The 22,476-nt window shown below is 43.4% G+C and overlaps 1 protein-coding gene across 4 annotated transcripts in view; it reads right to left on the reverse strand.

Annotated features, from left to right (window-relative positions):
- Positions 1 to 9,192: 9,192 nt before the first annotated feature.
- epha4l (eph receptor A4, like) overlaps positions 9,193 to 22,476 on the reverse strand; it is a 58,496-nt gene continuing 45,212 nt past the window's right edge. For 3 of the 4 annotated variants that reach the window (XM_030394741.1, XM_030394734.1, XM_030394726.1), the window contains exons 12-18: positions 20,073 to 20,134; positions 18,321 to 18,530; positions 18,039 to 18,188; positions 17,392 to 17,588; positions 14,811 to 14,969; positions 12,454 to 13,709; positions 9,193 to 10,811 (exon numbers count right to left, since the gene is read on the reverse strand). In XM_030394741.1, coding sequence (XP_030250601.1) covers positions 13,595 to 13,709; positions 14,811 to 14,969; positions 17,392 to 17,588; positions 18,039 to 18,188; positions 18,321 to 18,530; positions 20,073 to 20,134 — 893 coding nt within the window. In that variant the 3' untranslated portion in view covers positions 9,193 to 10,811; positions 12,454 to 13,594. Of the gene's footprint in view, positions 10,812 to 12,453; positions 13,710 to 14,806; positions 14,970 to 17,391; positions 17,589 to 18,038; positions 18,189 to 18,320; positions 18,531 to 20,072; positions 20,135 to 22,476 lie in introns of those variants that run through there. The other variant, XM_030394752.1, reaches the window with a different exon arrangement.

The raw sequence follows: 22,476 nt of genomic DNA on the forward strand, positions 1-22,476 counted from the left end.
TAAATAGGACGCAAGGAGGCAAGCTGAGAGAGGCCGGATGAAAGAGCTGCAAATAAATATGCCAGCAAACACCAGCCGGCGACCAGCCCTGCTTATTACACAGCTTTATTAAGCACTCAATTTTCACTGTCTAAGGAACGCATGCTGAGCTTTGTTATTTCTGAAAAACACACTCCTGCCTCACAGCGGATTATATCACTCCGTTATCTCTACTTCAGTGGTTTCTGTTGACTTCTAATCAGCACAAAAGGTGAGGAAAATGGCAGGAAATGCCAATTTATTAAGTCATTATTTTTCAATTTATCAGTACGGCGCTGGAGCCAATCCCAGCATGCACCATGCAACACTAATATTCAACCACCCCTGAGAGTAATAATGGTTGTAATAATATGAGTTATTCAGAGTCTCTGGTTAATGTAACCTGGATTTTTATGGATTGCTGGAGGATACTGGAGTGCGTGAAGGAAACCAGACTCCAGTAAAATGAAGCGTTACCCACATTAAAGGCTCCATTAAAAGATATGCTTTATTGGTAATGATTCAACCAAGACCTCTCTCCCTCAGGCAAGACATTAATGCTTAAGGCCGACCAGATAGTTACAAGACTCACACTCAGCTCTGTTTCAGACGAGGAGAGAACATGCTAATTTGAGGGATCTGAGTGTACTGGCAGAGAACTGCAGGTTTATTAACATGTGTACTGCTGGCTTCGGATAGCTGCAGGGCGTTAAGGTAACTGGAATTTATTGAAACAGTTTCATTACAACAATCCATACATACATTCATGCACTGATGGCGGTGACTGCCACCAGACTGAGGAAAAAACATGTGAGGTGCCGACCAGCTCATCAGGAGCAGTTTCGGGTTCAGCTTCTTTCCCAAAGACACTTTGACATGCATACCAGGGAAACTGAGCCATGGACATTCCGATAACAAGACGCTGGCTCTACCCCAGAGCCACAGCCGCCCTGCAGAATAGTGCAGATCAATTACCGCCCATGCTTCAGCCAACTTTTGTTGTTATTGTGATTCAAATTAATCTGCTCGCTGGAAGGCCCTCCGTCCAAAAAGGCCCGTGAAACTCAATTTCCGCCAAAATACAATCATGTGCACCGTGTGCTCTGTGGTTGGTACCAAAATACGAAACAGACAGGTATTTTCATGACATCAAAAATTTCCTTCGACAACCAGTGCAAGCAGCGCTCCAACAGTCTGGTAAAGCAGAACGACTGGTTTTATCATGTGCAATGTTTTAATTTCCCATTGAATGTATTTTGTTTGTGTTTCAAGCCATTTTACTTTATTATTATTATTATTATTATTTCATTTGATGTCATTTGTTATCACCATGCTCTATTCAACATTAGAATAGTTGTTTGTTTGCTGTTGTCCGGGTCAGCATCAACGCTAACGTAATGCTAGCATTAACATCAACTTTAGCACAAAAGGGAAAAAGTTTCAGTGTTACAGTGGTTTCACATCATCGAAAGTCATAAAAAAACATCTGTAAATATCATCTTTCATTAACAAATCTAAACGAGTAAAGGGTTGGTGGGGGATTTCTACTGTAATTTGTCCCTTTGATCTGGCCCTAACTATGTTCTGTGTTTATTGTTTTATGATGCAATAAAAACCAACATAACCAAGAGCAGTATTAGTATTGGAATTTTTATGAGTATTATTGCATTGGCTGTAATACATTTTTAATGTGCACTGCAAGACCACATCATGTTATATCATGCAAACACGCATATCCCTTGTTAACAAAAACCTGCATGAAAGAACCCTCACATCCAGACGAGCACGCTGTTTCATACTGTAGTTCTCTCTTCTTGATCTTATCTCAGAATGTCGAACCAAAATCCCCTGGCATGGGTGCTATTTTAATTCCGTTCCCCAACCTGCTGAAAACAGAGGATTAAGACTGGTCGGGCCGAGTGCGCATGTTCATGTATGTCCACATGTTCGCGTGTGTGTGTGCGTTTGTTTGTGTGTGTGTGTGTGTGTGTGTGTCTGTGTGTGTGTGGGTGTGTGCGTGTGTGTGCGTGCGCTGGCTTTCATGTGTTGCAACCCACATATGTGAGCAGCGATAGGAATCTTATTGCTGTCAACGGTCCAAAGGCCAACGCCGCGCTGAACAGAGAAAATCCCTGAGCCTGAGCTCTCTGTCTCCTTTAATCTATACTCCTTTTTCTCACCGTGGGGCTCAAACCAGCACATGATGGATGGCCGTTACGTTACAAGAAGCCTTTTCTTTCTTTGTTTCACTCCATCATTCCCCCCCCCCCTTTTTTTTTTTTTTTTTTTCTTTTTGTTCCAACTTTTTAAAATAAAATAAAAGTTTAAAAAAGTGGTTTGGGGGCAATTGCAAAGAGTTTTGAATTGAATCACCAGGCTGTCTCCAAACTTCTGCTTTCATCTGCAGGTTTCTTTTCACTTCTCCTTTCCACTTTCCTCCCCCTGTCTTTCTATATATACATCGCTGTCCGTCCATCTCAGTCTATCAGGCAGTTATCAAGGGGATTTTGAACACTGCTTTCACTGTGATAACCAGGTTTCTGCTTGAGCTGATAGCCCGCTGGACCTTCATCAGGCCGCCGTCCAGACACAGAGGGGGAGGAGGAAGAGGAGGGTGGGGGTTGACTTGATTAACCTTCATCTCGCTGGCGGAGATGGGAGCCAAGTCCACATCACCCACTCGCGCACACACTCTCCCTCCTTCACTCTTCCAGCTTGCGCAGAGAAGAGTCCAAGACAAGAGACCGGGTGGCTAGAGAAAGTGGTTTGCTCTAGAGATTAGCATGTTTGTGTGTGCGTGTATATTTAGCTGTGCTGTGCATGTGTGTGTGCTCAGCTAGGTCAAAGGTCAGCCTATCAGGTGGAGCCAGCACTGTTGCCACTGGATCTGGATAAGGAGCGATCGAATGGTCAAGTAGGTGACCTCCCTTCGCCTTCATTCAGGAACAGGCCACCCTGCTGGCACCCTTTGGCCCGGAGGTGAGGTTAGTCTGGTGGGGCTGATAAAGCTCCACGTTCTCCCAACAGACCAACAATCACTGAGGATTATACTCCTGGAGAGGGACGGTTTTCCCACACAAAGCATGTGGGGAAAGATGCGAAGGCCGGCTACTCAAAGGCTCTTCTTGTAGTCTGGTATGGTTTGAGCGAAAACCTATTTAGGTTTACTACAGTTGTCACTGGAGAGGATAAAGTTTACTTTCCCATAGAGAAGCAGCTGCAGTATGTGATGACCCGACAGTCTGGCTTTATCACAAATGCAATTCCAAATGTTGTCCTCCCAACCTTTAGACAGATGTTCAAGACCATGACATATTTGAAAACAGTCATGTTTTATGAGGTGCTGACTAGTGAGTTCACAAACAGAGAAACCCTCTCTCCCACATCACCCAGATCCCCCTTAAATCCCTTTAGCATCCCTCCATGTCCAACTCCCAGTGTGGACTCCCAGTCATTTAACAGGAAGACAAGAGTCTGCAGCCATGGCAGCAGCTCTGTGAGGCTCTAACTAGGCACAGTGTTTCATTTGAGAAATATGGCCATAACTTACTATCCAAGGCAGCTGCGTTGACGAGATCACGTGATTACATGATCCCGCAAATCCGACTTGCCAGGCACACTGTGGTTGAACCAATCAGCGTCCTTCAATGGCGATTCCTCAGGGGGTTATCATAGATGCTGTTATAGCAACAACTGACGGCTATTCTTGATGGAAAAAAGACGATTTTGCACTTTTCTCGACTGGCTTCAGTAAGCGCTCGAGTTACCGACTGGCCCTGCCTCTGGCACGTCAGGTCAGGTCATAAACCAAGTATCAGACAAGTTTAAATCTTGAACTGATGATGGTGCTCAATGAAAGGTCAGAGGAGAGGGTTTTAAATTCAACATCTGGGAACCATGAATTTCTGTCCCAATTTTTGTCACACTCCATCCAGTAAAAAACATATATGGCTTATGGTTTTGGCACTGGAGGAAAAGTCAAGGAATCACTGCTAGTGATTTTGTCCAAAGCGACTTATTCATGGTAATTCATACACTGATGGCGTTGGCTGCCATGCAAGGTGCCAACCAGTTTTCCAGCCACCAACGTTGACAGAGCACGTCGTCTGGGAGCTGTGAATGCACCAACTTTGATAGCAATCCGTCAAATAGTTGTTCCGTTTTTTTCAGTGATCAACAAACTTACCGACCATCAGACCTGAAGTGCCATGCTGCTAACGTGGCTAAAAAAAGTATCGAGAGACAAGCAGTTCAGAAATGTTCATAGTACCCAAAAACTCTACGGGGACATTTTTGCGACCGTCTTTTATTTCTTCAAGGTGCCCTTGCAAAAGAAAGCATAGCTCTCGTCAGCTTTCCTTGAAAATTCCTCATTGAAGGTTCTCAAATAGACATCTATTAGGTATGTGTTTTATTATTTCCAAGCATTCTTGGATAAATCTTCTCAGATCTGCTGCCAATTATTTGCTCTCAACTCAAACACAGTCTTTGCTTTGTGTCTACAGTTGTCACCCATCAATCTTCACTCACTTCCCTCTCTCCTTTATCTCCCTTCTCGCTCTTTCTTTGTCACGCTGACTCAGAGCTCTGTTTTCCCATGTTTGTTTTGCTCCTTCATTCTCATTCTCAGTCTCGTTCATTTCCATTACTCACAGGAGACTCTGGGGGGGGGGGGGGGGGGAGAAGTCGCCTTTAGGCCGGGTTGCATCCAAGAGAAGGTGCTTCTCCCGTAAGTGCTTTTTCATGTTGTCGGGTGTTTGTCTGCGATAGTTTCTGCCTCTGGTGTTTGCTGAACCAAAGCTGCGTTTGACGGCTACACAGACAACGTTTGACTCTAAACCGAGAGGTTTCAAACACAGCTAAATTAAGACGGATTCTCTCATGCTGCCAGAATTCACTCCTCTTTTGTTCCAACATAGACATTCTTTAGGCTCTTTATGGGTATCGCTGCATATGTGTTGTCCATCAAAAGTCCTCCGATGTAATCCCTCACAGACCGGACACAAGGTCAGCTCTGTGCTGGAAGCCTCTCGATCAATATGCTCAGACGTTTGAGAGGCTCTGCCCAGCTATTTTCCCACTGAAGCTTTCAGCTCTTGTTTTTTTTCTTCCCCAAGCTTTTCTCTTTTTTCCCCTGTCAGACATTTCCCTATACTTCATAACAGCAGTCAGTTTTCCTCTTGAAACTGTCCTTCACGACAAACAAAAATGCCAACCATTCACCTGGAGAGTTAAGAAAAGAGAACTCAGAGCTGGCTGAAGCATCTGGGGATTAAGATTGAAGCTTTTGGATTATGGCTTATAATAATGTGTGGATTTAAGGCTGTTCTTAAGAACGACAACACAAAGGACAGAGTAATCATAACGTCAGTGTGAAGGGTGTTGCCCCATTGTGATTGGCTTAGAGGAGGGACCAGGAGGGGTTTTATCTTTCGAATCAGGAAATTGAATTATGAAACAAAGTGACCCTATGAAAAGGGTTGAAGTGACAGTACGGAGCAGCCAGGGTTAAGCCAGTTTGAAGGGCTGGCACTTCACCTAAAGGTTTCTTAATTAGATTGGTTGACAAAAGCACGGAGGCTTTTAGCAGTGTGTATGTGTGTGTGTGTGTTCAAAAGATGATCTGAAGCGGTGGTATTGTTGTCTCTTGACGTGATCTTCATTTTACCCCCTTTGTGTGGCTCTCATGTGTGACAGCGTTTATTGAAGCTTGATTGAGATATCACAGCTGAGACAAGTTCTAGATGACACGACGGGACGAGAAGATCTTAAGAACCAATCCCAACATGTGTTCATGTTCTATAAATGATGTGCATCAAGTTTCCTTGCATCCAGGCAACAACTTCAGTGTTGTATCATTGGCCAAAACCCAGTATTACTCTAAATTCCAGTCATTTTCAAATTCTTATTCTCTAGCTGCATATGGCAATTATGGAATGGTTGAGGCTGGGGAAAAAATCTGGACAGTAGGGATGTTCCAGTCAAGTTTTCTGCTTTTCGGCTGATATTTGTCCTTGTATTTATATATTTTATCCAGTATACAAAATAAAATTATATCTGTATATACATAGCAGCATAAGATATGCAATATTAATTAAAGAAGATGTTAGGCACACTGGATTAACAGGTGTAGCATACCAAATTGAGTATATTTTTCACAAGCTACTTCAACCAGAGGCTGAAGGTTCTGGCTCACATTCTTAAAGAGTCGCTCCTGGCATTATTTTTTATTAAACTGTAATAACTCATCCCTATTCTTAAACATTGCATATTTTATTTTTTTCATTAAAGAAATAATTTCATGCATCAAAGGGACAGTGAACTCCAAAATCAAAAACATATACCATACTACATCATTTTACATACCTTTGAATTGTTTTGGTGTGAGCTGCCAGGCTTTGGAGATGTCTGCCTTTTTTTCATTGTAATGGAACTAGGTGGCACTGGGATTGTGGTGCCAAATACATTAATTTGTAAAACTCAACAGCAATGTCCCTCTCTAGATAATGACAGGCCTTGTGAAGTGTCATGTAGGAGGTATTTTCTTTCTGGCTAACTACAAACCAGCCAATCATATCACATGCAGAATGGAAACATGCATCTTGTCATCGCCGAGAGGTTCGTGGTCGTGACGGCACAGGATGGAAACCTTATGCCTTCCCCCGAGGCTGAGCTGTAACGTTAGCTAGCATAGTTAACTAAGCTAGCCTATCTTCCATCTGTGACGTTTCTCAACATCCACAAACATCCTGACAGCATTGGACATGAATCAAGGTACTTGGCGGACTAACATTATCTGACACACTACAGACTTGCACAGTCAATTGATAAAACACAGATAAAGTAAACTTACCTGTTGACCAACATGTCTGCTCTGTATCCACAGGATAAGTGAATGGAACAGTTTCAGGCTTCCAAACAAGTTTTGTGGCAAAACCAATATGTTTTGTGTAAAATGTTCGACAGTGCTCTGGAAAATGGCAACTGCAAACCCAAGTTTTATTCCATCTTAGATTTGCAGAAATTGCCCAATATGGATGTAATACTAGGCCCACATAAGGCACATAACTGAACTTACCTTGGCATTTATTATGGATCTGAAGGTTCACATCAGGGGTAGATCAGCTCAGCAATTATCCAAATAGTGGGTGATCTTTTTTCCGCGGTCTCTGCTTTATTTCTACCCATTAAATGGGATGATGGACCGGAATGCGAGAACATTTTCTTGGTTCATCTCGCTGAGAGATTGAGGTAAAAAAGAGAGGCTGCACTGACAGAGGTGTTGGATTGTGCTGATTTTGTTGAGAGGAAGGCTTCATTCCAGCTGAGTAATGGCCACTACCTGAACTTTCAACATGATTCGGCTTACTTTGGTTTGCCAAGTCAAGCATACAGCCAGCTTTTACTTTCCATGTGACCTGCACTCTAAGTCTCCGTCTGGGTTTCTTCCTTATACTTTGTCTTTTTCTGTCCTCATTTTTCCTCGCTGAGTCTGGCACTCTTCTTTGTCTTGCTCTCCCCGTCTACTTTTTTCAGCATAACATCCACTTCTTCTATGTAGAAGTGCTAACAGCAGGCCTCTAGGGATGAAATTTTGGTGTGTCAGTCTGTGGTTCAGTTCACTACTTTGGTATCCGACTGAAATATCTACGGGGCTGATTGTCATCAAATTTAGTACAGCCATGGATGGACCCCAGGTGACGAATACTTAAGACTTTGGTGATCCCCTGACTTGTCTTTAAGCACCACCATAAGGATCATATTTGTGGTTCAGAGTAAAATACCTCGACGACTTTGGGATGGATTGCCGTGAAATTTGCTGCAGACATTGAGGTCCCTTGAGTAACATTATTAGACTTTGGTGATCCCCTTATCAGCCTCTTGCACCTTGATATCTACACGATGGACTGACACAACATTTTGTGCAGACATTCATGTTTCAAACTACTGTTTCCAAGGTTGGTATGGACAAGGGTTATGTCAAGCATGCAGGCTCTTTCTTCATATCATTTTTTATTACCCCCGCCAAGGAGGTTATGTTTTCACCCCGTGTCTGCTTCTTAGTTAGTATCTCAGCAGGATTACACAAAAACTAATGAATAGATTTCCACTAAACCTGGATGGAGGCTGGGTCTTGGCCCAGAATAGAGCCCATTTATTTATGGTGCAGATTTTTCATTAATTTCTCAGATTATAATGCACGGTTCTTGATTTATTTTTATTTATTTTTTTTGAAAAAAAAAGCAAGTGTTTTTCGCTGGCTGTTGTTGATGAGTGAGTTGAAAATATGGGACTGTTGGGCAGACTGCCACTGTAGTAATCCATTTCTGAACATTCACATACCATGCCAAATTGTCAAAAATCTAAAATAAAAAAACTTTCTCAGTTGGGGCAAATTTATCAGCCTCGGTCTTGCTAATCTTCCCCTCTAAGCTTGCCAACAATCTGCGAAAAGGAGGCACACTTTCCCTTCGAGGCCGATAAACATCTCCCACTACAAACTTCAGAGCATTAATGCATGCGTGCCTTGTGCTGGCCAGTTCTCAGGAAATGTGTAAAACACCATTTGGCTCGACGTTTGCCCGAGCTCCATTTCTGAAACTGTCCTTTGCCCACAGCCACCCTCCCCCTCCCGGGCTCTTATCAAAGACTTAGGACAATCAGCGGTTTATCGCTGCTGGAAATGAGTGGAGGAAGCAGATGCTGTTCTGATTAAGCGCACACACGCACATGCACCATGCCAAGTGAGTGGCGCTCACTGCTACTTCAAGGACTGACAGGAGATCGGGGGCCAAGTCTTGGAGTCCACAGTCATGATAACTGCTGAGCCTGTGCTGCAGAGCGGACTAATAGCCGAAAGACTGTCCTTTTCTTTATTGTGTGTGTGTGTGTGTGTGTGCGTGCTGAACACAGAATGAGAGTGTAAAGTAGAACGCAAAAAGGAAGCCAAGGGATTGATTGAAGCGCTACCTTGGCTTCTTCCTTCTGTTACGTAATCCTTCCATTACATGCAATCATATAATGCAGTAATCAATGCGTGATAGTTAGGTAATCAGATCTCCTCTACAAGCATAATGACAGCAATAACTGATGGCAACACTGATGGTCTTTGCAACAGACGCCACAGTGTATGTGTTTGTGTGTGTGTGTGAATGAAAGGCAGGGAGATCGTCATATGGTTTCTACTTTATTAAGAATGCACTTTGGCACCCCTTTATTTTCTTCACTTTAGGCTATTATTTTACAAACTAGATATAAAAGGACATAAATAAATGACATAAGTTACATGTACCTAGAGCTCCTCGACAAAAAACAAAATAAAACAAAAAGAAAAAGGCCAAAAAAACATGATCATGTCAAAAAAAGTACAAAAAAAAAAGATTGAGAGAATGTTAGATCTACATGGCTAGATCATATGGCATCGGAAGGCATACAATGACAAACATTAACTCTTGCGTTTTTTGTTAATTTTTTCTTTTTTTTTTTCTTTTTTCAAATCGTCCAACATTTAAGTAAAGGAAAAAAGTATTTTACAGTACATTCTGGTTTCCTTCTCCTTCCCAACATGTCTTGCATATTTTCCAAACAGGTCCTTTTTCGATAGATAAAAACCAAAAGAGCAAACGCATTGCCAAAAAAAGGAAAGAGCAGTAGAGCTGTATTAAGGACGGAGGTGTTTTTGTATTATATGAAGCGTCACTTACGAGTTCAAAAACATTCACATAAGTATAGTTTAAAGAGATAAAGGAACAAAAAGAATATAGTCCATTGGGTTAAACCTGTAGCTGTATGGTGCTCTGGAAAAAAAAAAAAAATCAAAAATCAAAATACCCAAGTTTTCCCTTCTTAAACACCTTTTTTCCTCACTTTTCCGATCCTTTGTTGTATACAGATGTGTCGCCTTAATCTGCTTCCACTTCCACAAAGGAGAGATATGGTTCCGACCTTCTCTTGTCATGAGCTCGGAGAGTCCAAACTCTCATCGGTGTCCGGTGTGTTCCTACGTCTCCATGTGTCCATTCGCAAGCCGTCGCGGAAATGGGTCGCATTCCAGAAAAGCTGCTTAGTAAATGTTGTTTGCTGAGTGGAGTTCGCACGACGGGAGCAACACACCTTACATCGTTTTTTTGTTTTTTTTAAGATGCCACAGGAAAGCAATTAAAAGTCCAAGGTTTTTCTTTTTCATTTCAAAAACAATACATCTCTGTTTAGCTCGTCTTCCTCCACAGTGGCATGAAAACAGACACGATTACTGATAGTACTTCAAAGACACTGTCACTCATACAGCTAGACAATCACACACGCGCGCTCTCACACACACACACACACACACACGCCCCGTACACACGTGTCATCCCATTCGCACGCTCAATTCAAACGTTTGTTACTTTACATGCAAACAGAATAAAACCATTTAACAAAAAACAAACAAAAAAAAAAGAAAATCACAAAATAAAATGAAACTTTCAAAATAAAAGTACATCTGCTGGAGCAGGGCTTCTCAATTATATTACATTCTTCGTATTGTCTCTTTTTTTATGCTGTTAAATCATTCATAGTCATTCCAGTACATTGCTGGGTGGCCACAAGCACGCGCTGGCTAGTTTGTCAAGCTGAAGTGTTGTGACGGCAGGTGTCCCAGACGCCAGGGGATGGATTTGTCATCTCGGCGTCAGAGGAGACTCCGAGCAGAGGAGGGAAAAGCGGGCGGAGGAAGACAAAGAGGAAGAGGAGGAAGAATTCTGGTCGGAGCGAGCGAAGGCTGGGATCCTGTTTGTGATGGACGGCAGCAGCTGGAGAGAGAGAAAAAGGGGGGAGGAAAAGAGGGCTGCATCAGTCACGGTGGTTTTGAATATAAACATTTCTACTTGGCGTCCTGTCCTGACCAACAATACAGCTCTCCAGCTCCAGCCCTGATGGAACATTCGACTCATCTGCTAAACAAAATTGAATGCCAACACCGGAGCGTCCAGAAACTGCAATGGGCCGCCCCACAGGGGAAAAATATGGATTTCATGGCAACGATGTATTAACTTGTGCGTGCCACATGCTGTGTTGTATACATGATATTTGAAACATGCCCTTGACTTGTTGGCACACATCAAAAGCAAACCAGCAGACATTAACTAGCTTGAGTATTAGATGAGTCCTGTATTTATGGATTTAACAGCCAGTTCAGCCGCTCCATGCTTTATCTCATGCCAACTGAAATAAATCCGCTGTCTCCAACATTCCTCATGCAGGGATATTGATTGATTATAGTGCATTCCATTCATGTAAAAAAAAAAAGAAGCCTTTTACAGCATTTAGTATTTAGTATTTTTGTATTGCATGAGGTAAATGTATTAATTTTAAAAGACCTTCTGCTTTATAATGTTTTTTAATACTGACTCAACCGACTTGATATAAAAAGGATTGACAGAAAACTAGAATTATGTTGATAATTGATTAATGGTGTCCTTTTGCAGATTTTAGCATCTTAGATATAAGGATTTTTATTTATTTTTTTAATGATATTTGATAATGGGTTACCTTTGGGTTTAGGACTGTTGGTTGGATAAACAAGCAATATGAAAACATCACCACGGCTCTGCAGAATTCTAAATGGGACTGTTTACTATTTTAATACATTTACATTTTATAAACAAAACAAATAATTTACGAGGCAGATCAATGAGGACAATGGTTAACTGCAGCACTTTTCAACAGCATCACAAAGTGCAGCCTCCAAAATGACAACAGAATTAAATGTGAACCTCTCTGCACAACAAACTGTAGAGCTGCATTGATTTTAGCTAGTTTTACGGTACCAAATTAACTGGACACCGAGTTTTATAAATAAATCAAACAAATCAATGCTGTGGCCTATATTAAACTAATTATAGAAGTGTAATGTGAGATCGGTCTTGAACTTGCTGAGTCAGCGTGTTCATTTGCGTGTAAATATGCTGATCGTCTACTCAGTGAATCTGGATCAATCAAACAGTGAGACTTGTGTGGAGGACCTTCCCACGACCATGACAACCCATCGGTGTGTCGGCTCAAGACGGCCAAAAGCACCCTCTCCTTAAGGTGTTTCTGAGCTCTGGTGGGCTCTGTTTGGCTGACCGGGAGTCAGCAGCTGATTAATTCTTCTCATTTACATGCCAGCAGCATCAGGCCTGCAGACTGATCACAGACCAGTGGCTATTGATCTGCTCTGGCTGCCTGAGGTGGCGCAACCCACTTGTTAATTAACACTGCTGAAGGACCAGTGTTGAGAGTGAGAGGAGGTCTAATGAGTCTGTTTGGCCCCTCTCTGGCTAGACATAGTGGATATTAGAAGCATACTGCAATAACAAAGGGAGGTTTAATCCAGTATCTGTATTTGTTTTGTTTTAAGAGGCTTTTCTGTGCTGACTCTAAGAAACAAAATAACACCTCATCGATCCTCACCTTGATGGCGGTTCGAGTAATCCTGTGCGTGTTTTCTTGTTATTTTCTTGGCGACGATGGCGACGCTGATGATTCTGATTCATTCCGCATCCAAATTGCCCTCGTTGCGTCCTTTTGTCCAGAAAATCCTGCCAGTAAGTTCCTTCAGTCTTGCGTCCAATTTAGAAAGCCAATTGAAACGGTGCAAACAGCTGTCCATCAAAGACGGAGAGGAAGAGTCGGTGGGTCGTACAACAGCGGGGTGCTGGGGGCGTGACTCAGATGGGGAGATGAATGGAAGAATCCAAATTGTGTGTTTATCTGGGGTGTGGGAGGGCATTTTTGGGAAGACGAGGGAGTGGGAAGGCTCCTCTGGAAGATCAAAGACATTCTCAGCAACGTCCTGAGGGCAACAAAATACAGCGTTCTGGGAGAAAAACAAGTCCAGAACAGAGCAAAAAACACAAAAAAAAAGCTCCTCAAAATAAGCCCTCCCCGCACCGCCGTCTCCCCTCGGAATCCAACCCTCAACCTCTCAGAGATGCACTGTTTACATGTGACGGTCAGGATCCTCCATTTTGTCCGTGCGATATCAAACAGATCCAGCTGAGAGAGAACAATGGTGGCCGGGGCAGCCAAGCGAGTCCCCCAGAAACAATTCATGTACAATAAACATAGTCACAGGAAATCAAAAAAATCTGCTCCACGGATTATTCCAGAAAGAATGTTCCAGAAACAACACTCTGCCCCAAGAAGAGGAAGAAAAGGTACGGTTCCCCCCTCCCTCGCTTCTCCTTCCAGACCATTAAAGGCACTCCAGATTGGCCTCTCGGAAGCACTTTTCCAGCCGTCCCTCCATCTCTCCATAAATGCTGCAGACAGAAGCGTCCCGTTCTCCAAAACAACAAAAAAAAGGGCAAGGTAAAGGTCTGATTTTTTTTTTTTTTTTTCAAAAAGTGCCATTTTCACCACTTTTTTTCTTCTTCATCAACCTCTTCTTTTCTTTTAGATCCAATTTAAAGTGCATGGATGAGGTAAACTATTTCTTCATAGTTTATTTGTCTCTTTTTTTTATATTTAATCTTTTTTGTTATTTATCTATTTTTTTCATAAGAAACGAAGTCGATTTGCCTCCTTTTCCTTTTCTCTTTGTTTAAATCTCTCAGACGGGAACCATTCTGCCCTGCATCTGTTGCATCTGGGACAACATTCCCTGGACGCTGGTCAGGATCTTGTTCTGGTGTGCTGCTGAGGAGATGCCGATGCGAGCCATGTCTCTGAAAAGGATGAAGGAAAAGAGGCCTTTTAGGACCAGGGACAACAATAACAAACACACGTAGGCCTGATCCACATAATGAATTTTACAGCCCTGCAGTGGAAACTGGCCTGACAGTTTAACTGCTGAATAAGGAATTTCACCTGCCAACACAGCAATTCTAATCCTGTAATCTTAATAGGTGTAAAATGAAAATATTACAGACAACTGACAGACTGGGAAGCATTTAACGCATGTAGACTTTGCAAAAAGATGTCAAAGAGTTCATTCTGCTCTGATCATAAAGTTCAACATTTAATAACTATTTAATAAAAAAAAATCAAGTCACAGAAATGGATTATTCATGGTGGAGTGTTGAGGATGAGTTCAGGAGTCTCACAGTCTGAGGAATGAAGCTGCTCTGGAGTCTGGAGGTACGGCAGCAGATACTGCTGTATATTTTGCCAGACGGCAATTTAAAGAAATAGTTTGACATGTCTGGGAATGCGCTCATTTGCTTGAGTTAAATGAGCCAAACAATGTCCATACGCTACATAATGAAGTTAGAACCAGCGGGCCAAACAACTTGGTAGGCTTAAGATTTGAAGCAGAGGTGAACAGCTAACCACATGCTCAAAATATGAAACGCACTAAACTCTCTTAATCCACTGCTGAAGAATAATAAATAAAAATAAAAATATTTAGGAAAATAAATAAAAACAGAGATACCCTTCTTGTGTCCACAGGATTGACTTGCTATCCACCTTATTCCTATAGCTCCCATGATGCCTTGCGCAAATCACGACTTCCAGCACGTCCTACCACTTAGCCAGAACCAGCGTTTACCATGGCAACAAGACACTAATTCCCTTTCTTTAGAGCGATCAGTCATGAAGATGAAGGGTTTGCAACTCTTTCAAGTGAACAGGCTATTCCTAACACTATCATACGTTTAACGCATACACTTTGTTACTGAGGCTAGTTTCGACTACCACCCCAAGTATCCCCAGTAACTTCCTAAGTGACCTTCCCAAAAAAACCTGTGGCTCCGCAGAAGTTTGTTGCTGTGCTGGCAGGCCTACGACTTCTCCTTTCTTCTCTCATATTCTCGCTCTCTACTCACTCTTGTGTCATGTGGACCACGGCCTCTGGAGTGGTGTAGCCGGCGGCGGTGAAGTTGTCGCTGTATCTCTCCATGCCGATGGCCTGCAGCCAGTCCTCCACCGTGCCCATGGCCGAGGACGCCTCGGGGCTCCCAGGCTCCAGCAGGGTGGTTTTAGGCCTTGCGGGTGGAGGAGAGAAGAGTGGAGAGTTCATTTCACGAACGCTCTCAGGCCCAACAATGGTCGTCTCGGCTCTCGGTTGGGTTCTGTATTTACAGTCTAGGATAAGCTATAACCCACAACTTTAATGTGTGCAACTGTCTGTTCGAACAGACAGTAAAAGTAACATTCTGTTTAAGTGCTTTGACTTGAAAGGTAATGATCCACTTTTTCCCACAGTCTGGAATACAACTGATTCATGACAGCTACAGCGACGACAGCTCTACGGGAATTAGACTTTCCCTGAGTCCTGACGGTGATGCCGCGCAGAAGCATCAGAAGTGCATGACATATGCACTTTGTGCGATGACAGAGAGCTACCAAACTGTAAAATGTTCCATGCTACATTTCTCTCTAGCTTTTCCTCCTGGATGGACTCAGGTCAGGTTCAGCTCTGTTTTGTGTCCCTGTTTTTCAGGTCCGAGCAGAAACCCAGCCAAGTCAAACACAGTTCCTCCTGGGTGTGACCGACACAGTTAGTTAATCCTTATTTTACAGAAAACACACAGCCGGGCACAGCTCGGTGAATTTTACCGCACAGCGGAGTTCCTCCTCACATTTAGATAATCATCAGCGGAATAACCTCCTTATTTTTTCACTTCTTTTTCCCCGTCCTTCCATTCTGCCGAGCGCTGCACCAGCGCCGTCAGCCATGAAACATTTACTTGGGGCCGGTGAGTCTGAGTCGGCGGCGGCCTCGTCCCGCTCCGGTGACTCTCTCACTCTCACACACACGCTATCTCTCTTTACTGTTCGCTCTTTTTTTAAATAGGATGCTGAGTTGAACTGTGAGAACAGGATGTCAGACTCTTTAATAAGTCATCTCTACTCAGTAGGTGGAAAAGATTATGCGTAGCGATCCCTTTTCGCAGACACCTCACACACACACACACACACACACACCCACACACACACTACTCTACTTTCCCCTTCCCTCTTGTAACTGTAAAAGCTGCATTTACAGGATTCAGCCCTGCTAATTACTCCACGAGGGCTCCCCTCTCGCTCTCACTGTGTCACATTAGGTGTGTGCGACCCTCTCGCGTGCACTCACACACTCGTTAAATTCAAACAGACTCCCACCGGCCTGCGTAGAGTCTGTAAACACACGTATGTCATTCTCAACACGTTTAGCCGCTCGAGAGTAACGGTGTCGGAGCTGCGGGGTCATGTTTGTTTTTAACTCGGCGTTACATCGTAATTCTCCCCCCACGTTAGAGCGGCTACATTCCTGAGTGTACAGCACCATTAAAGCTAGTTTGCAGAGAAATCCATTATGCAGGGTGTTTGTGCTGAAAAGAGCCACATGTAGCCGGTAGATAATGTGTAATGGTGAATGTAAACAGACCGAGTGTGTAATCCATTGTGCAGTATACAGGCTGTGTGTGTGTGTGTGTGTGTGTGTGTGTGTAGGTGTGTGTGTGTGTGTGTGTGTGTGTGTGTGTGTGTGTGTGTGTGTGTGTGTGTGTGTGCCTTATTTTAGCTTGGTTTGCAGTGGAACAGTCGTTGCTAAAATCACACTAATTAATGCAAAGAAAATGTGTGATAAACTTGTATAATAATAATAATAATATTCTTTAATAATGTGGCCTCTTCTAAAATTGTCATATCGACAAAAACTTCAGAGAATTTATCACAATTTAAAAGATTGATTGTAATTACAATTACAACATTGATCTGACCTGGCTGAATAAACTGTATTTGTGTCCAGCCTTATTAATTTAGTTATTTCTTCAGTAAAAAGGTATTTCAGAAAACACTGTTCTAGAAACACTGTGGAAAGTCATACAGGAATCAAGTGGAAATAAGTCATTCTTTTTTTCTCATTACCTAAATGTAAATATACACGTTTTTATTTAATTTAATTATTTCAAATATTGTTGTTGGTTTTTTTATAATTTGAAAACTATCAAATTAATTAAATAATTGTTTATTTTTTAAAATTTTACCCCCTCACACTTGTACACTGTGAAAGAATTACTCAGGAATGGTTTCATCTTTGTTCCATTAGTTTTGACATAGTGGCTCTGACAGGAGAACCTAAACTTGTTATTAACAATGCTAACTTTTGTAGCACTTCTTTTTAAGGTAGACTGAAATAAAGTTTTGGCTTTGGAGTTCCGGTGAAAGATTGCATTGGTTCAACTAAGACTTCTATAGGAAAGTAAACTGTGATAAAGTTATGTCAACAACGAAAAAATCAAGTTTATGACAAAATGTTTTTGTCTTCTCAAATTCGGTCAATTTCGAATAAAAGGAAGCCCAAACACTAACTTTGAAAAGAAAACAAATAGTTTGTGCTTACAGTGAATGTAATTGTATTGATTTCTGTGATTTGTGTGAGCTGGTCCTTTTCACCCTGTATCTATCCTGCCCTCTCACCTGACAGCGGTCTCTCCCCCGGTCCTCTTCAGGGTGTTGGGGTTGCGGATCAGCTTGTCCAGCATGTTGACGATCTGTCCGAACTTTGGCCGGTCGGCCCTCTCTCTCTGCCAGCAGTCCAGCATGAGCTGGTGGAGCGCAACGGGGCAGTCCATGGGCGGGGGCAGCCGATAGCCCTCATCGATAGCCTTGATCACCTAGACAGGACATCAATGTTGCTGTAAGTCACTTTGTTTCTGAGTCTGTTTGTGTAGAGAGAGTTGAACAGAAATGAAAAACTGTAGGCAGTTTTTATTACAGCTACGTCATTTGTACTCAGATTTTATACCCATAGCTTCATTGTTAATTACCTAACTTTTGGCACCTACACAAAATATTTGCTTATGCACAAATTAAATTCTCTATCAGCATTAGTGGAGCTAGAAATTTGAATTCAATATGTAATGAGAAGAGGGAATATACTGCCGGTGTTTTATCACCCCTGCAGGTGATTTGATTATATAACCCAGTTAAAATGATGAAGTATCTTTTAAAAATGTTTGACAGTACACACACGACTGGGAATTATTGTTTGAGCTCTAGCATTCCACATCATCTATGCCGCATGTTATTTATGATTGTCTGCATAAACTTATATTCATACTTACGTCTTGGTTACTCATGTCCCAGTATGGTCGCTCTCCATATGACATCACCTCCCACATGACAATGCCGTAGCTCCACACGTCGCTGGCCGAGGTGAACTTCCTGTAAGCGATGGCCTCCGGGGCCGTCCAGCGGATGGGGATCTTCCCTCCCTGTAATTGAAAAGATGGGCCGATTAATGAAAGCTGACAAAGCCGACAAGTAAGGTGACACGCAGACAGACCACTGACTCAGTCAGACACATGCTCGCCTCCACACACACACACACACACACACACACTCACCCTGGTGGTGTATGCAGCCTCAGGGTCGTCCTCCAGCACTCGGGACATGCCAAAGTCGGACACCTTGCAAACCAAGTTGCTGTTGACCAGGATGTTGCGAGCCGCCAGGTCACGGTGAACGTAGCTCATGTCTGACAGGTACTTCATACCTGATGCAATTCCACGCAAGATGCCGACCAGCTGGATCACGGTGAAGCGACCATCGTTCTTCTGCAGGGGGAAAAAAAGGAACATTTTAAAAGTTGTACATCATATCTTTATTGGTTTTGGAAGGTAACATTTAACCGCAAATGTTTCAGTAGCAATAATGATTTTCAGTTGATTTCTACATCAGCAAACTCTGTGTCAGTTTTATTAAATGGTTTGTAACAGACTGTCACACGCTATGAAGACACAAAATATACAAACGTGGGAACTTAATTACAGGCTCGATTGTTTGGGGGACCGGGACCACCAAAGGGCGTTGAAAAATTAATTTCCAGGGGTCCCCAGATGGTTGTGGGAAAAAAAAATAAAATGACATATTTCAGACTGGGGAATAGTTCTTATATTACATTAACTGTACCGGTGATATAGTTTGCCCTTTGTATATTTGTGATTTTTTATTTTTTTTTCACTTCGGCACTTTCAGGATGTTGTGAGTAAAAGGGTTCTATAATTTGTAGCAATTTACACGTATTAATAATACTATACATTTTTTTTATCGGCCATATGTGAGCGAACTGAAACGTAATTCTCTCTGCATTGCCTGTACAAGCCTGTGGACAATTTGTTTAAGATGGCTGATGCTGCTGGACTGTGGATTTCTTCGTCAAGAGTTCAGCCCCCAGGATGTGACTTGAGGCACGTTCTCCAGCGCCTCGTCTCATTGCCTCGCTCCACTCCGCTAACACAGAGCAACAGCAGCTAACGTTAGTTTAGACATGGAGTCCGCTAAAATAAACTAACGGCTAACTGGCTTCCAGCACAAGATAGAAGTTCCAGAGAGACCCTTTAAGGAGCGCTTCAAAACACTGTATTACACACCAGTATGAATACACTGAAAAACAAAGCCTTAAAGTGTGGTATTAAGCATTTATAAACAGTTTACAGTCATGTTTAAACTCTATGTTTGGCGTGTATTCTAATAAATAGTTTTTAACATACTACAATTTATTACAATATAGCTGTCAGCAAATGCAACACTTTTTAGGATTTAAATTATTTTGTCAAATACGCGGTCAAGATTGTATTAATGGCATTGAGTTATAAAGCATTTGTTGACCGTCTACACGCCTGTACAAATCATTCACAGGCAGGTTTACAACTGTTTGTGAATGTGTTAAAAATTCATACAGAGTTGATTGATTTATAAATGTCCTCATGTTTGCTTACACCTACGACTGTGCAACATAATTTACGCCAAGACGACACAACTTTCCAAGTACAGCGTATTCATTTTTAACTTTCCTCTGTTTACTCTCACTCTATATACAGTATATTCATTGGATAAATCAGCTAAAGCCCAAAGTGTAGTGAACCCTGGAGGCGCAGAGGTTAAAAACCTGCGCCAACCTCCATGTCGGAAAAAACGGTAAGTCGATCAAGGAGAGGATAAAGATTAAGGCGAATGTTTGCGAACGAACTCTTGTAATTTCGGGGAGGGGGGGGGGGGATGACATTACAGCGATAAGATGGGATCAGCACAGCTACAGTCGTATCGCACACTCACACACATGCACACATGTGTGCAGACAGAAACGCATGACTGACCCTCAGGAATGCATCCAGCGATCCGTTTTCCATGTACTCTGTGATAATCATCACTGGCTTACCTAGAGAGAGAGAGAGAGAGGGAGGAGAGGAAAAGAGTGAGAGAATGAAAGGCAGATGATTATGGAGGTAAACGATGCACATCACAGCCCGACACAGCGGGGGGGGGGGGGGGGGTTTCTCGAGGGAATGAGTATGTGTGTGTGTGTGTGTGTGTGAGTGTGCGTTAGGCCATCCATCTCTGTCCCGTAGTGATTTAATTAGCTCAGTGTTACGGTTGCCCTGACGTCCCCCTTCTTTCCCTGCACATGCAAAGGCATCTCCACTGAAACAAAACACCACTACACACACACACACACAGATACAGACAGACACCATCTTGTGTTTATGCAAATATGAACTGACGTTGGGTGCATTAAGTCTCATCGCAGTCACCCACCCAGAATCTCTCTGACTCGCTATTTATGTCACTCGCTGTCCCTTTGCCCTCTTTCTCCTCTGCCAACTTTCGACGCATCTGTCACTCTCCTGCTAGCTCCTCTCCATTGCTCTCTTTTTTGTCCCCCCTCTCTCATACGCTCTCTCACTCTGTTCTCCCTCCGATCTCTGCCACTCCTCTCTGGCCTTTTTCACCCCATCCCTCTGTCTTCCCCTCTCCGGCTCTCTTGGGGGAGCGGCTGTGTCTTTATCTGAGTCAGGGCAGGCGGTGGGGAGGGTGGACGTTCCCTGGTGGGTCTCTGTCTGTCTTTGTCTCTCAGGATGAGGGGGAATAGCAGGCATGAGCAGAGGAGGAGAGAGATACAGAAGGAGGGAAAAGGAAAAAGCACCGGAGGGTGGCTTGTTTTTGTCCCAAAATGGCAGCAAGCTGGTGCCTAACCAGCCATGGCAACAACACATGCCCAAAAGTGCTGCCACAAATTTCTCCTCGATCAGCGCTGTTCTTTGCGTTCCATTTCAAGTGGCACAGTTAAGGTGGACTTAAAAGCTTATTACAACTGAGAAAAGTGCTGACTTAAACGCCTTGAGGGAGCACGGTGTGAAATCTCTTGTGCGCTCCAGCAGAATGCCTGAAGCAGCAGAGGGCCAGCCGAGCGGCTGGCGGCTGAGGTCTTGAAGGTGCAGTTCCTCCACTCCACAGCGGGCCTTTCGCCATGCCAAGAGGCCGTCAGTCACCGCCTTACCCGCCGCGTGATTGGCACTCCATTAATTACGGGGTGCTCCGGCGATGCCCCAAAAAGAGGAAGTGGAGTTAAAGTTGGGGGAGAGCTGGGGCTCTCTTTGTCAGCCATCTTTGTTCCCTTTGTTGCGCGCCTCTGCCCCGGGGCCGCCGGTGATTGACAGCTCCCCAATCAAGTCTGAGGAGCGTCTGACCTGCGACCTTAAACTCTCGCCTTCCCAGCCCCGCCCTCTTCCTCCCTTCCCATTTGCATGCTAATTCCTTGTTTACTGAATACGCCCCGCCGCCTTTGGCAATGAACTCTGGGCAAGGGCCCCGCCAGTGGGCCGATTATCACCTGCCAACAAAACAGGAGAGGGGGAAAAATGCAACAGGGGGACAATATTGGGGGATCACTGGGCAAACGCTCTCCAGAGGCCCGACGTCTGCAGCCAACAAAGATCTGGCTTTTAAACGCAGATCTTTTTATTAAAATTAGCATACTTACATGCTTACTTTATGTAAATCGGCTGTTAAACGTATCACGTCTGATTTCAAGCTCTAATGGAGGCCGGATTTTAATTGCACACTAGCATGATAGAAACATTAAGTATACAGGCTCCAAGATGGTGGACTACAGCCAGCAGTCTTCAGCGAGAGATTTTTGCACATTTATGTATTTCAGTGCCTATTTGGAGTTCCTCCATAATTAATAAGGCTTAATTGGCTCTGTTGGACATGCCAGCAAACGGAGGCCAGCTTGAGAATTCCTTTTAACTTGATTGTAATGGAGAGGGGAGTGCAATTCAAATAATGGATTTTTAATAGATTCCACTGACACACTCAAGTGTAAAGGACTAATTTGCCCAAACCTCATGTCAGGCTTTCAAAAGTTGGAGCGGAAGGAGGTGGAGTGGGAGTTATCGGATGATCTTCTCGCTTCTTGGCTCGCCATGCTTTCACGTCGGCTGCTGTCACCGCGGCGCAGCTCATCTGCTTCTCCTTCATCTCTCGCCCTCTGTCTCGCTCCGTCTCTTTCTCTCCCAGCCCCCGGTTCAGTGGTTCCACCGCCCTCTGCTTTCTCTCTCTGTCGTTCTCACTGTTGTTCTCTGTCTTTCCTCTGATCCATCAGCTCCTAACCACCTTCCTGTCTCCTTCTCGCCGGATCTCTATTTGCACCTTCCCTGTCTGCCACTCGATTTCTTCCCCTTCCTCCTGCCCATCTGTCCGCCTTTTCTCTGTCTTTCT

The sequence above is a fragment of the Sparus aurata genome, chromosome 2 (genome assembly GCF_900880675.1).
Source record: "Sparus aurata chromosome 2, fSpaAur1.1, whole genome shotgun sequence".
In the NCBI taxonomy this organism is placed as follows: Eukaryota; Metazoa; Chordata; class Actinopteri; order Spariformes; family Sparidae; genus Sparus; species Sparus aurata.